The 13014-nt window shown below is 43.5% G+C and overlaps 1 protein-coding gene across 2 annotated transcripts in view; it reads left to right on the top strand.

Moving 5' to 3' along the window:
* LOC134038949 (NACHT, LRR and PYD domains-containing protein 12-like) overlaps nt 1-13014 on the top strand; it is a 495359-nt gene that overhangs the window by 144208 nt on the left and 338137 nt on the right. Inside the window, exons 5-9 of one of the 2 annotated variants that reach the window (XM_062484635.1) lie at nt 40-103; nt 220-448; nt 745-2557; nt 2694-2861; nt 11443-11613. In XM_062484635.1, the coding sequence (XP_062340619.1) occupies nt 40-103; nt 220-448; nt 745-2557; nt 2694-2861; nt 11443-11613 (2445 nt within the window). The remainder of the gene's footprint in view (nt 1-39; nt 104-219; nt 449-744; nt 2558-2693; nt 2862-11442; nt 11614-13014) is intronic. The other variant, XM_062484636.1, reaches the window with a different exon arrangement.

Here is a 13014-nt window from a genome sequence, read left to right as displayed (position 1 = left end):
TGGTTCATGTGGTTAAGTAATGTCATCTCTTGTCCTCAGAGATCAACAGGAGAAGTCTGAGTCAGACCAGAGTCACCATGAGGACTTGTCCTCCATATTCACAGTGAGTTTTGTGTTAATCTAAAGTACAAACTTTAGATGAACATATTCATTTTAATCATATTGTTCTACTGTGTATAGAGTTCCTGGTTCGTCTGATATCTTCCCTCTCTGTTTCAGGTGCTTGAGGAGACGGTCATCAGGTTTGTGAAGAAAGAGCTGAAGAGGATGAAGAGGATTCTGAGTTCAGATTTCCCAGAAGGCTTAGAGAGTCAGAGGGAGGACCAGGAAGTGGTGGACCCTGAATATCAGAAGCAGGAGAGCAGTGCCAGAAAGGGAGCTCTGAAGATCACACTGCACGTCCTGAGGAACATGAACCAGAAGGAGCTGGCTGACACTCTGGAGAAAAGTAAGAGACTCCATATTTAGTCTTAGTTGACCGATTAATAATACATGATGAAGGTTAGATATACAAAGAAAGTTATGAGACTCAGAGTAGCCCAATGTTGTGTAGATCTTCCTATGACTTTGTACTATGTGTGAGTATACTAAGCTGTTTCATTATTGTGTACCTGATAAATGATCATAGATTTGAAATATGTTTTGAATTGAATGTAGAGGAAACATTCTCAGTTCATAATCTGTGAATAATCAAAACTACGTTTAACAAAAACACACACTTAACATGTGTTGTTTTTTGTTTAGATGAGCGTGCTGAGATTTGTCAACAGAAACTCAAATCTGAACTAAAGAAGAAGTTTGAAACTGTGTTCGAGGGCATAGCCAAACAAGGAAATACAACTCTTCTCAATAAGATCTACACAGATCTCTACATCACAGAGGGTGAGAGTGGAGAGATCAATAAAGAACATGAGGTGAGACAGATTGAGACAGCATCCAGGAAATCAGCAAGAACAGAAACAGCCATCACATGCAACAACATCTTTAAACCCTCAGCTGGACGAGATACACCTATCAGAATTGTTCTGACAAAAGGAGTTGCTGGCATCGGAAAAACTGTCTCTGTGCAGAAGTTCATCACGGATTGGGCTGAAGGACTAGCCAATCAGGAAATCCAGTTAATCTTTCCTCTGCCATTTCGAGAGCTGAATTTGTTGGATGGAAAAGAGTTCAGTCTGATGGAACTTGTCCATCACTTCTTCTCAGAAACCAGAGAATCAGGAATCTCCAACTACGACAAGTACAACGTTCTGTTTGTCTTTGACGGTCTGGATGAGTGTCGACTGCCCTTAGCCTTCAAAAAGAACAAGAGCTGGTGTGATGCCACAGAGTCCACCTCAGTGGATGTGCTGCTGACCAACCTGATCAGAGGAAAGTTGCTTCCCTCTGCTCTCATCTGGATCACCACTCGACCTGCAGCAGCCAATCAGATCCCTTCTGAGTGTGTTGACCTGGTGACAGAGGTACGAGGGTTCAATGACCCACAGAAGGATGAGTACATCATGAAGAGATGCAGTGATGAGATCCTGGCCAAGAGAATCATCTCACACATCAAGACATCAAGGATCCTCTACATCATGTGCCACATACCAGTCTTCTCTTGGATTACTTTTACAGTCCTTGAACACATGCTGAGAACAGAGAAGAAAGAGAAGATGCCCAAGACCCTGACTGAGATGTACACAACCTTCCTGGTGTTACAGACCAAACAGAGGAAAGTGAAGTATGCTGGGAAAACTGAGACCAATCCACACTGGGATGAAGAGAGCATTCAGAGTATTCTGTCACTGGGAAAACTGGCCTTCCACCAGCTGGACAAAGGCAACCTGATTTTCTATGAGAAAGACCTGACAGAGTGTGACATTGATGTCTGTGATGCCTCAGTGCACTCAGGAGTGTTCACACAGATCTTCAGACAGGATGGTAAAGTCTTCCAGGAGAAGGTGTTCTGCTTTGTCCATCTGAGCTTTCAGGAGTTTCTGGCTGCTGTGTTTGTGTTTCTCTCATTCATCAACAACGAGCAGAATCTGATGTCTGAGACTCCATCAGCTTCCAGTTCCAACAAACTTTTGGCTCTTTTCAAAGAGAAACCAGAAGTCCGATTCTACAAGAGTGCTGTGGACAAGGCCTTGCAGAGTAAGAATGGACAGCTGGACCTTTTCCTCCGCTTCCTGCTGGGCCTCTCAATGGAGTCCAACCAGACTCACTTACGAGGCCTACTGACTCAGACAAGAAGCAACACACAGAGCCATGAGAAAACAATCAAGTACATCAAGGAGAAGATCAGAGAGGATCCCTCTGCAGAGAGATGCATGAATCTGTTCCACTGCCTGAATGAACTGAACGACCATTCTCTGGTGGAGGAGATCCAACACTACCTGAGCTCAGGAAGTCTCTCCAGTGAGAAGAAGCTCTCATCTACACAGTGGTCAGCTCTGATCTTTCTGTTGCTGACTTCAGAAGAGAAGATGGACGTGTTTGACCTGAAGATATACTCCAGATCAGAGGAAGGTCTTCTGAGGCTGCTGCCAGTGGTCAAAGACTCCAAAACTGCTCTGTATGTATAAGCCATTTGAAGAATTTAAATAACAATACGACTTAGCACATATTGTGATGTAATATTTGATTGTTGTATGATTCTATCACACAAACTATGACTCTGATGATGTCTTACATTCTCCTTATGTTATTAGGCTGAATGACTGTAACCTCTCAGCACGGTGCTGTGAAGCGCTGGCCTCAGCTCTCCCCTCCTCAGATCTGACAGAGCTGGACTTGAGTAACAACAACCTGGGGGATTCAGGCATGAAGCTGCTCTCTGCTGGACTGAGGAATCCACTCTGCAAGCTGGAGACACTGAGGTTTGTATTCCTGTTTAATCACACACCACACACTGATTGTAAAGGCCGCAGTATGCTTCTCCGACTCCGTTAACGGATGGGCGGGCTTACGGATACGGACGGATAGACTGCGTTTATGGTTCTCCGTAGGCTGTGGGTGCTGAAAACAATTCACCGCCAGAAGAGTAGGTGGCGCAACGGTTTTATGTAAGTCGTCGTCGAGTGTTTATTTACCTAGGTTATCGAGAAGTCTGAGCAAATTTACAAATGAGCCGTTTCATCAATAAAATACACACATTTTCCGCAACTACACTGCCCATTTCTCGTCACATTTTAATTCAGATGCTGATTTACATGTACTTTTTAGCTGAAACTGTAACTGTAAACTGTAAAAACTTACAGCAATGGCGGTCAAAGGATTCTGTTCGTCCTGTTTATCACGGCAACCCCGCCCCTGACGCAGGCAGTTCTTAATACTGACCAATCACAGCCAAGGAAGTATCCGTAACTATCCGAAATTACGACGGATAGTTAAAAAATTCAGGAGGTGCACGTCGAGCTCTCAGGGCGTTCCTCGTAGAGGAGGGCGTTCCCATGTGTCCGTTTTTTGGAAAACGGAGAAGCATATATCGGCCTTTAGTTTTTAGGGGGTCTCCCAGGGAATGCAGGTGTGAAAGGGGGGGAACAGGGGCAGGGTCTCCCAGGGAATGTGACCTCAGAACAGAGTATATCCAAAACTTCAAGTCAGACCAGCCGGTCTGACTCGTCCTTGAGCAGCGAAGAGTTACTGTCCCAGCATTACCTTATCTCTCATTTTGACACTCTGCTCTCCAGAGCTGAATAGCCCACTGTGCTCACACCAGACCCCGAGTGCCACAGACTCGACTCCCATGCTGGCCTGCTTGACCTCAGCATTCCACTTACTTAGAATCATCTTGGTGCCTGAACCCATTTGTTCTTTAATGAATCAATTGATAATGTTTGGATATATGTATATATTAGTATTAAGCATTACATGACATTTGTGTATACATATGCATACGAGGTAGTGATTAGTATAGCAGCATTGATCAGCAGTATGTTATCATTCCTTCACAATAGCTAATACTTGCTATATCTCTTTGTGTAATGGTGGAAGAGAGGAGTTATGAAGAGTTTTGGTACAGAGACAGATTGCAAACGTTAGGTAGCTAGCTTGGCTAGCATCACCTACTCCTCGCTTACCTTTTTTTTTTTTCTAAATGCCGGTAAAAGTTTTATGTAGGCCTAGTCCCAGCCTCATCAGTGAGTGTCTCTTTGCACAATTACACAAGGTGTGTGTTTTCTTTTGGACCTTTACGTTTACATTTTTTAATTTAGCAGACGCTTTTATCCAAAGCGACTTCCAAGAGAGAGCTTTACAAAAGTGCATAGGTCAATGATATTAAACAACGAGATAGCCCCAAAAACATTGCAGGTAGCCAAAACATGAAGCATACATTGTGAAAAGCAAATAAGTGCCAATGGAAAGAAACATAAGAGCATGTAGTTAAACAAATTACAATTAAACAACATGAACCTCGAAAGTGCTAGAATGTACTTGTAGGAAAGCAAGCAACAATAATATAATTCACAGAAAGTACAAGAAGTTAAATCAGTTACAACTAACCAACAAGAGCAACAAGTCCCTCAATAAGTGTCATTGTGTTCCTGGAGGAAATAAACTAACATCTGATCCAGCCTTTCCAAGTCTTTCTTAAGTACCGTTGCACTCCCGGAACAAGTGCGTCTTTAGCCTTTTCTTGAAGGTGGGCAGACCGTTAGTGTCTCTGATGGAGGTGAGGAGGTGATTCCACCATTGGGAGGCCAGACAGGAGAAGAGCTTGGGTTGGGACCGGGTGCTCTTGTACGTTATTGTAAACTATTTTTGGTTCAGGTCTGCATACATGTTCAACATAACACAACCACAGTTATAATCACACCACGCACTGAATCACACACCACACACTGGTTGTGAGTTTGTGGTCTACTAAAGGTACAAGGGGTCCGGACAAAGAATATTCAGGGCAGGCTTGTCATCCACAAGGCAGAGTCATTCAGGTACAGGGCAGCAGGCAGACTCAGGGCCTCATTTACTAACATTGCGACCGCAGCTTAATCTGCGCCTTTGCCCAACCGCAAATAGCGCACGGTGTATTTCCGCATTTTGCGTGGTATTTATCAAACCAGATCTCGTCGGGCAATCAGCGCCTTACTCCGCCCTTTAGTGTTAATTAGCCATTAAAAGACGGGAGAAATCGCCTGCATGTTACTGCCACCATGGGTGATTCGAGGAAAAGAAAAAGAAGGTTCAGCGAACAGGAGATAGAAATATTGGTTCACAAAGTTACAGCTAACATTAACATGATACAAGGAAGAATACACTCTCTCCTCCCATCTCTTTGCGGCACACGCCTACTTTCCCTTATACACTCCCAGCAGCGGTAATCTGCGTTTTTACTCAAGTGCGCTGCCTTTTACTCAAGTGCGCTGCCTTTGTAAATACGTTTTTATGTCTTTACCCGCTATTTTACGCCTGAAATGGGTGCAATCCTGTTAGTAAATGAGGCCCTGAGAGTTAGGGCAGGCAGGATGTAAGGACCAGGGGAACTAAAAGAGGTTGAAAAGACTAAAGGAGGTAGAGAAAAACATGCTGGTACTGTAGGCTTGACAAACAAGAAGAACTGACCCCAAACAGAAAACACAGGGATAAATGAGGGTAGGAAGGAAGATGGGAGACACCTGGAGGGGGTGGAGACAAACAGGAGATGGGTGAAACAGACCAGGGTGGGACAGAAATATATTTAAGACATACTACTTTATTATATTATTGTAGATTGACATGGCATTGTGTTTTGTATCTGTCTGCTAGTGTACTGTTGTCCCTGTGCTTGACACCACTATCCCTGCATCAAGGGTTGTGTCAGAAATAGCCAGAAAGGTATGCTGTGTGGTATACTGACAGTCCTGCTATTGGATGTAATATGTAATACTTTCTTGGTGTATTGTACTACTATAGTCCTGGAAAGAATTAGGAAACCACTGCACCTTTTTCTTTCCTTTTTTAAAAAGTGGAGAAGGACGATTTTGAGTGAGGAACAGAAAGGTTACATTGAGAAGAGGTCAAATGCTACCCTTCTGTTCCTCCCTCAATATGGTCCTTCTCCACTTTTTAAAAAGGAAAGAAAAAGGTGCAGTGCATGTACATGACACTATAGTTTGGTACGATTCCATTTGAGATAAAAGGAAAGTCAGCCAACCTGGACAGACAGTCCTCTGACTGATCAAACCTTCTTGGTGTTTGAGAGGAAAATGACAGACTGATATTCTTTATTTCTACCTCCAGAGGGTAGTAGTGTTTGTAATCCTTCTTATAATCATAATACATAATAGAAATACCTCAGGATGACCACATGATGTCTCAGTATACGATAGACAGGATAGTTTTCTGGAATATTCCACAGGTACAATCCAGCTCAGTGAAATCAGCTTCTCAGGCAGGTTAATATTTCACATTGGTTACTGACTACCGTGTCATTGTGTTCAAATCAAATGTTATTTGTATAGCCCTTTCTACGAGCAATGTCGCAGAGGGCTTCACACACACCCATAGAACTGCACATAAACCAACCTTAACTCTCAAGGAAGTGTCGAGGAAGTTTTGAAGACACTGTGTGCGTGAATAGTCAAGATGCTGGATTAATACAAATTCTTTATTCTGTACAGTACATTACCAAACAGAGCGCACTGTGACCAGTCATACTGGATTACTAGAAGTCCTTCGGCAGAGTGATGACAAACACAATACACATGTTTAAGTCTTTTATTGTCAGGTACACAGAACAACACAAGGTCAGACTGGGCACTGAAATTCTTGGGACAAGACAACGCAAAGAAATCTGGCATAACAAACATATAAGTACTTAAAACATAGATTACATCTATGATAAGCTAAAAAAGTAAAACTACATGTACAAAATAGTGTTGAACGATGCGCTGGGCTCACAGCGAGTATGTGTGTGTGCGGCGATGATCGGCTTTCCGACTGAAGAAGGAAGTTCTCAGAAGAGAGTAGACAGGAGTGGATCAAAAATAGAGTCAACGAACAGAGTTTCTTTCTCAAGTCAAAAATGTGGCTTGATGGTCTTTATTCAGGCAGGAAGTCATGTACAGACTGGATCAAAAAGGCCCTTATCATATCCCCAACACCTTGTTATATAGGCAAATATTAGCCTACAGCCCCTTTACCAAAAAGATATGAGCAATAAAAAACCTTCTAGAAGGTTCTTCACCCTGGTGATACCCATCCCCCACTGCGTGCGCAGCCTAGCCATAATCAGGATGTCCCCCTTTCACCCAGTATCCTGAAATGCCCTGGTCTCCCCAAACTGCTTGACAACTGGTCATGGACCCTCACTCCCTCCATCCGAGCCTGGTCTCCCAGTCTCCTCAGCCTCCTCAGTCTGGGTCATCGTGACCTGTTCGGTATTTCCTCATGGGTCCTCTCACTTTCTACCGACCCTCTCATCCCGAGCCCTGGTGAACAGCTGGAAATGCTTAAACCATAGTGACCCCCTTCTCCTGCGCTCTCACTCTCTTCAGCCTTCTCTCATCCTACACTGTTGGTCTGAGTGTTCCCATAACAGAGACACAAAAGGGATTCTGCTGCATCAGCCTGCCAGACACACACCCTCGGGCTAGTCCAGACCTTGAGTCTGCATCTAACATTCCATACTGCATTCTCCTACACTAGGCCCGTTGTGACCCCATCTAACCTTACTGCCCTGCCACCCAATAATCATCTTCCCACGACAGGACCAACCCTCAACTAGACTGTCTCTCCTGTGTGATCCAGTCACGCTCGGGGTCTCACGGTTCCATAGGTTCGTGCACGGAGATCACACGTTTAGTTTTGGGTTTGCTAGCTGCTCCCTCTGAGGGAATCGAAACCAAACCAAGGTGTCGTAACGTCACTGGGCTTTATAACATCAAGGGGTCTTTTATAGCAGCAATAATGTTTTGGTCTTTTATGACAACATTATAATTTGTTTATCCCTTATTTCTTTGTTCCCACTCGGACGAATATCAGTATTTTCCTTATAATAACGATCAAGAGCTTGCTCGCCCTTATTCCCCTCCCCGTTATTTAGGACACGACACCACACCTATGAGAGAGAGTGAGCCTGAACATGTGAATCTTCAAAATCCTGTTTTGCGTAAACACCAGTTAGACAGACAGCCCTGTCAAAGTAGCTGGTCGCGATTCCCAGGGACTCACCTTTCTATCGGCGTGGGGCACTGTGTGTCTCTCAAGATCCGGAGGAGGCCCCACAGTGAGGACAGACAACGCTGTGTGTCTCTCAAGATCCGGAGGAGGGCCCACAGTGAGGACAGACAACGCTGTGTGTCTCTCAAGATCCGGAGGAGGGCCCACAGTGAGGACAGACAACGCTGTGTGTCTCTCAAGATCCAGAGGAGGGCCCACAGTGAGGACAGACAACGCTGTGTGTCTCTCAAGATCCGGAGATCCGGTTTTCTCTATGCAAGCAGTTTTTACCACATCCTATGTAAAATAGTTCCAAACTGTCACACTGAAAGCATTCTAACTCAAACTTTTTACCAGCAAGCAGTCATAACTCATTCTATCTAAAATATACATCTGGAAACAATTTTTAATTCATAACGAAAGGTATGGTAAAAGGTAAAAAAGCTCTAAAATCATTTTGCAAGCTATTTCTAATACATCTTAAAACATATGCGAGACATTCTCTAATAACACGTTTAATGCCAATGCACATATTGTAATTCAGTATACGTATGCAAGCCATTTCTATAACCACCTTATGCAAATGCACATATCACCCAGTAACTCAATATACGTACGGAAGAAATTCTAAACACATCTTAACGCAAAACTTGATATACGTGTATAAGCAAATTCTAAAAACATCTTAATGCAAAACTTGATATACGTATGCAAGAAAGTCACAAACACATCTTAATGCAAATGCACATTATCTCTAATAAGCATCACTCTTTTTTTGTTTATTCATCATTTCTCCAAAGTACATTCAAACGAAGGCTCCGTGAGGATCCTTCGACAATAGTATACAATACAATATACTAGACCTCTAATACACATAATGACCTATACTAGCCTTATAGAGCTATACTAACCTAAGACAAGTGGGGTACAGCAACTATCAGCAATAGTGCAATATTGTATAGTAGTATATCTATAGTAGTGAGAAATGTATCAATGTACTTTTCGCTCAATGTACATTGTGGGAGGCAGCGAGGAGCAGATGAATGATTTGACTAGCCGCTCAAAGCACTTCATGATGACAGAGGTCAGTGCTATCGGGCGATAGTCGTTCATGCAGGTGACCTTGGTGTTCTTGGGCACAGGGACGATGGTGGTCCTCTTGAAGCAGGTGGGGAGTACAGACAGGCTGAGGGAGAGGTGGAAGATGTCACTGAAGACCCCTGCTAGCTGGTCAGCGCACCACCTGATATGTTGTCTGGGCCAGGTGCCTTGCGAGGGTTGAGATTTTTGGAGCAATGCCTCAGCTACAGTTATTGTAGGCACACCACTGGCTAGGCCCTCAGGTAACTCCACTGCAGGGGGGTCACTGTCCCTCTCAAAGTGAGCGTAGAAGGTACTCAGCTCGTCTGGCAGTAGGACAGAGAACTGGGTCTCACTGTAGCCTCTCCCTTTGTAGTCTGTGATGGCTCTAAGTCCACTCCACATGCGCCTGGGGTCAGAGCCATGGTAGCTGGACTTCACCTTGGTCCTGTAAGCCCTTTTCGCTGCTTTGATCGTCTTCAGAGGGTCGTATCTGGCCTTCTTGTACTGATCAGGGTCCCCAGAGTTAAAGGCGACAGACCGGGCTCTCAGGTTGGCCTGGACCGCGGCATCAACCCAGGGCTTCTGATTTTTATTTAATTAATTAGTTTATTTGTCAGGGAAAATGCAGCGCACATTATTACATACATCAATAACAATATGTTGTAGATGTGCTGCGTAAAAGGTTTCTAGCCAATAGGCTAATTTGCAACCCCAGTCCCTGGTATTTCTAAAAAGTTAATCAAAATATAATTTACTATATAGTGTGAGTTACACAATCATGCAGCAGATGCAATATATTAGTATATAATGATTTTACAGTTAATAGCTCAAGGACAGGAGAGCAGTGAGATGCTAGTACCGCTACATCCGTGGCCCATAGAAAGTTAACCTGAACGTTAGCGAGTAGGATGGTTGGAAAAGCAGGTTAGAAGCTCCGTTTCCGAGTTCGGACGAGGACTCCAGCACGTCGGCCTTGTTTCTTCTTCCTCCGTCTCGCAGGTAAACAGAGCGGCGGAACAACAAAGAGCCCGCTGCATTCCGAGCTCCAACTCGAACTCTGGAATTAAAGTTTGTAAAATAATCCTTGCTAAGTGAAAACTTAATATCCAGAAGTGTTTGCTGGTCGTATTGAATGCAAAATGCAAAATCGACAAAACAACTTACAAACACTAACAAGACAAACAAAATGTTAGGTAATAATAGCGTAGCTCTCGTCAGTGTGGCCATACTGCAGGTGCACCGGAACACATTCCTATATAGTTTATATACAGTTTTATATAGTACCTAACATCTGGTCATTTCTATACAACAATCAGGACACGTCCGTCGAACACAATTCAGTGACAGCTGAAACAACAGCCTCAGAACCTGATGTCTCAGAGCTCCTTCCCCCAGGTGATGAGGATTCTCCTGCAACAAGTCAGGGTGTCATAAAACATAAAAATGACCCAAAAATCACCCAGACTTCATGTCTCCAGATGACCCCCCTGGTCAAACTAATCTCCATTGTATCAACAATCTTAGAAAGCAGGCCATATAATATGATACACCCATCCTCCAGGACATACCTCTAAATCCTTCATCCCCTTTCTTGACCTAACTGGTTAACTGGTCTCAGAACATTCCAACCCAGTTTCACTTTCCCATTGTGGACGTGTGTGTCTTTGTGGTTGTTGTGATGTTAATTCTTTTTTACATTTTACGAATGTTAGGGTTGCATTTCTGTGCTGTGACCCATTTATTTTCCTGATGGCCTGCTCACATTTCCCTGGACAGGGAGTTATGCATCTGGCAGCTTTTGTGCTGTTGTTTGAAAATGTTCAAAGTTTTCAATCAATCTTCAAAGTTCAAAAAACGGCACTGGAACTTGGTGACTTAGATGACAAAAATCCCAATGAATGTGAGCAGGTTCCGGAATTCAACTGATCTTCACCCCCCAGGCATCCAATTACATACTGCTCACCTATTTTCATGTGCTATTTTACTATTGATAGTTACAGATGGTCTTCGATCTTACGCATAACACAATTGGTCACCTGTTGTGGGGGTTTCAGATTTCACTCGCACCTTAGCTTTGGTGCCTTTGACCTTGCTTAAATTTGGAGATGTACATTTCACCGCTGGGTGACATTAATAAATAACAACACCCATAGGAAATGATCAGACTGATATTCTTTATTTCTACCTCTAGAAAATAGTAGTGTCTGTAATCAATATCATGATTACCTTCTACAGGCTGTCAGGCTGTCACATCACAGAGGAAGGCTGTGCTTCTCTGAGCTCAACTCTGAAGTCAACCTCCTTCCTGAGACATCTGGAGCTAAGTAACAATGATCTGAAGGATGCCGGCATGAAGCTGCTCTCTGCTGGACTGGGGAATCCACTCTGCAAGCTGGAGACACTGAGGTCTGTATTCATGTTCAACATGACACAACTATAGTTGTAATCTCACACCACGCACTGAACCACACACTCGTCGTATGTTTGTGGTCTATTAAAGGTACAAGGGGGCCGGCCAATGAATAGTCAGGGCAGTCAAGGGTCGTAATCCACAAGGCAGAGTCATTCAGGTACAGGGCAGCAGGCAGGTTCAGAGTCAGGCCAGGCAGGAGGTTAGGATCAGGTGACAGTGTTGTAGTCAAGACCACCTAAACCGAAACCAAGTCATGACCAAAACCAGAGTGTATCAAGACCGAGACTTTGAGGGGTCGAAACCGGGTCAAGACTAAGACCAAGACTGGGCGATAACGAGTCAAGTCCAAGACCAAGGCAGGGTGAGACCGGGTCAAGACCAGACCACTCAAAACACACAAGAAGTAGGGTTTGACTAGGTAAAAAGTTACATTTGATCTGTAACTGTGTATTTGAACAAAAAATGTGCACTCTTAAAGTAGTGCAGTGTCCTTGGCAATGCAGCTTTTTAAATATTATTGTAATATTTTTTATTTTCTTAGAGGCACATCAGTACTCGGTCTCTGCTTTCACATCTCTCTCTGAAGGAAGGAGCGCGGTACCACAGCGTTTAACTTACGTAACATTAAGTTGGGAGACAGCTGAGCTGACATGAGTTAACGTTGATGTAACATAACTTTATATTCATAATTTGCTACATAGCTTTATGTGGCCTGGCTCGTTATCACAAACAAAATCTGGCAAGCAACTGAAACTAACGCCCTGAAACATACAGCATGTTACATAGCTAATATTTCCTAAATCTCTTTGTGTAATGGGGGGAAGAGATTTCTGAAGAGTTTTGGTACAGAGGCAGATTGCAAACGTTTTTTTATGTTTTCTTTCTAAATGCCGGTAAAGGTTTTATGTAGGCCTAGTCCCAGCCTCATCAGTGAGCGTCTCATAATTACACAACACGTGTTTTCTTTTGGACGTTATTGTAAACTCTTTGTGGTTCAGGTAACCAAATGTAATTATAGCTGATTTGGCCAACATCTTCAGACAGCCACTAATTCGCCTATCTTCCTCATTCACTTTTGGGGTGCAAGGAGGGGTGATGGGCAATTTCAAATTAGAAAGGAGTTAAATTATTGGTTGCATTTGAAGCGTGATGTTTTACATCCAATAACATTTATGATATTAACAAATAAATTAAACAATGCACAGGCAATTTAGTGATATTCCCCCAGTTGTGACACCGGTCTCGAGTACTACAACACTGCCAGGGGAACTAAAAGAGGTTGAAAAGACTAAAGGAGGTAGAGAAAAACATGCTGGTACAAAATCAGTGCTGGAGCCATAGAACCTGACCCCGGGAAAATCAGAGCTATCACAGACATGCCCATCCCACAGAAT

The sequence above is a fragment of the Osmerus eperlanus genome, chromosome 18 (assembly GCF_963692335.1).
Source record: "Osmerus eperlanus chromosome 18, fOsmEpe2.1, whole genome shotgun sequence".
Taxonomy (NCBI): Eukaryota; Metazoa; Chordata; class Actinopteri; order Osmeriformes; family Osmeridae; genus Osmerus; species Osmerus eperlanus.
The sequence above is the reverse complement of the archived record's forward strand: the minus strand, read 5'-3'. Positions and strand labels throughout refer to the sequence as shown.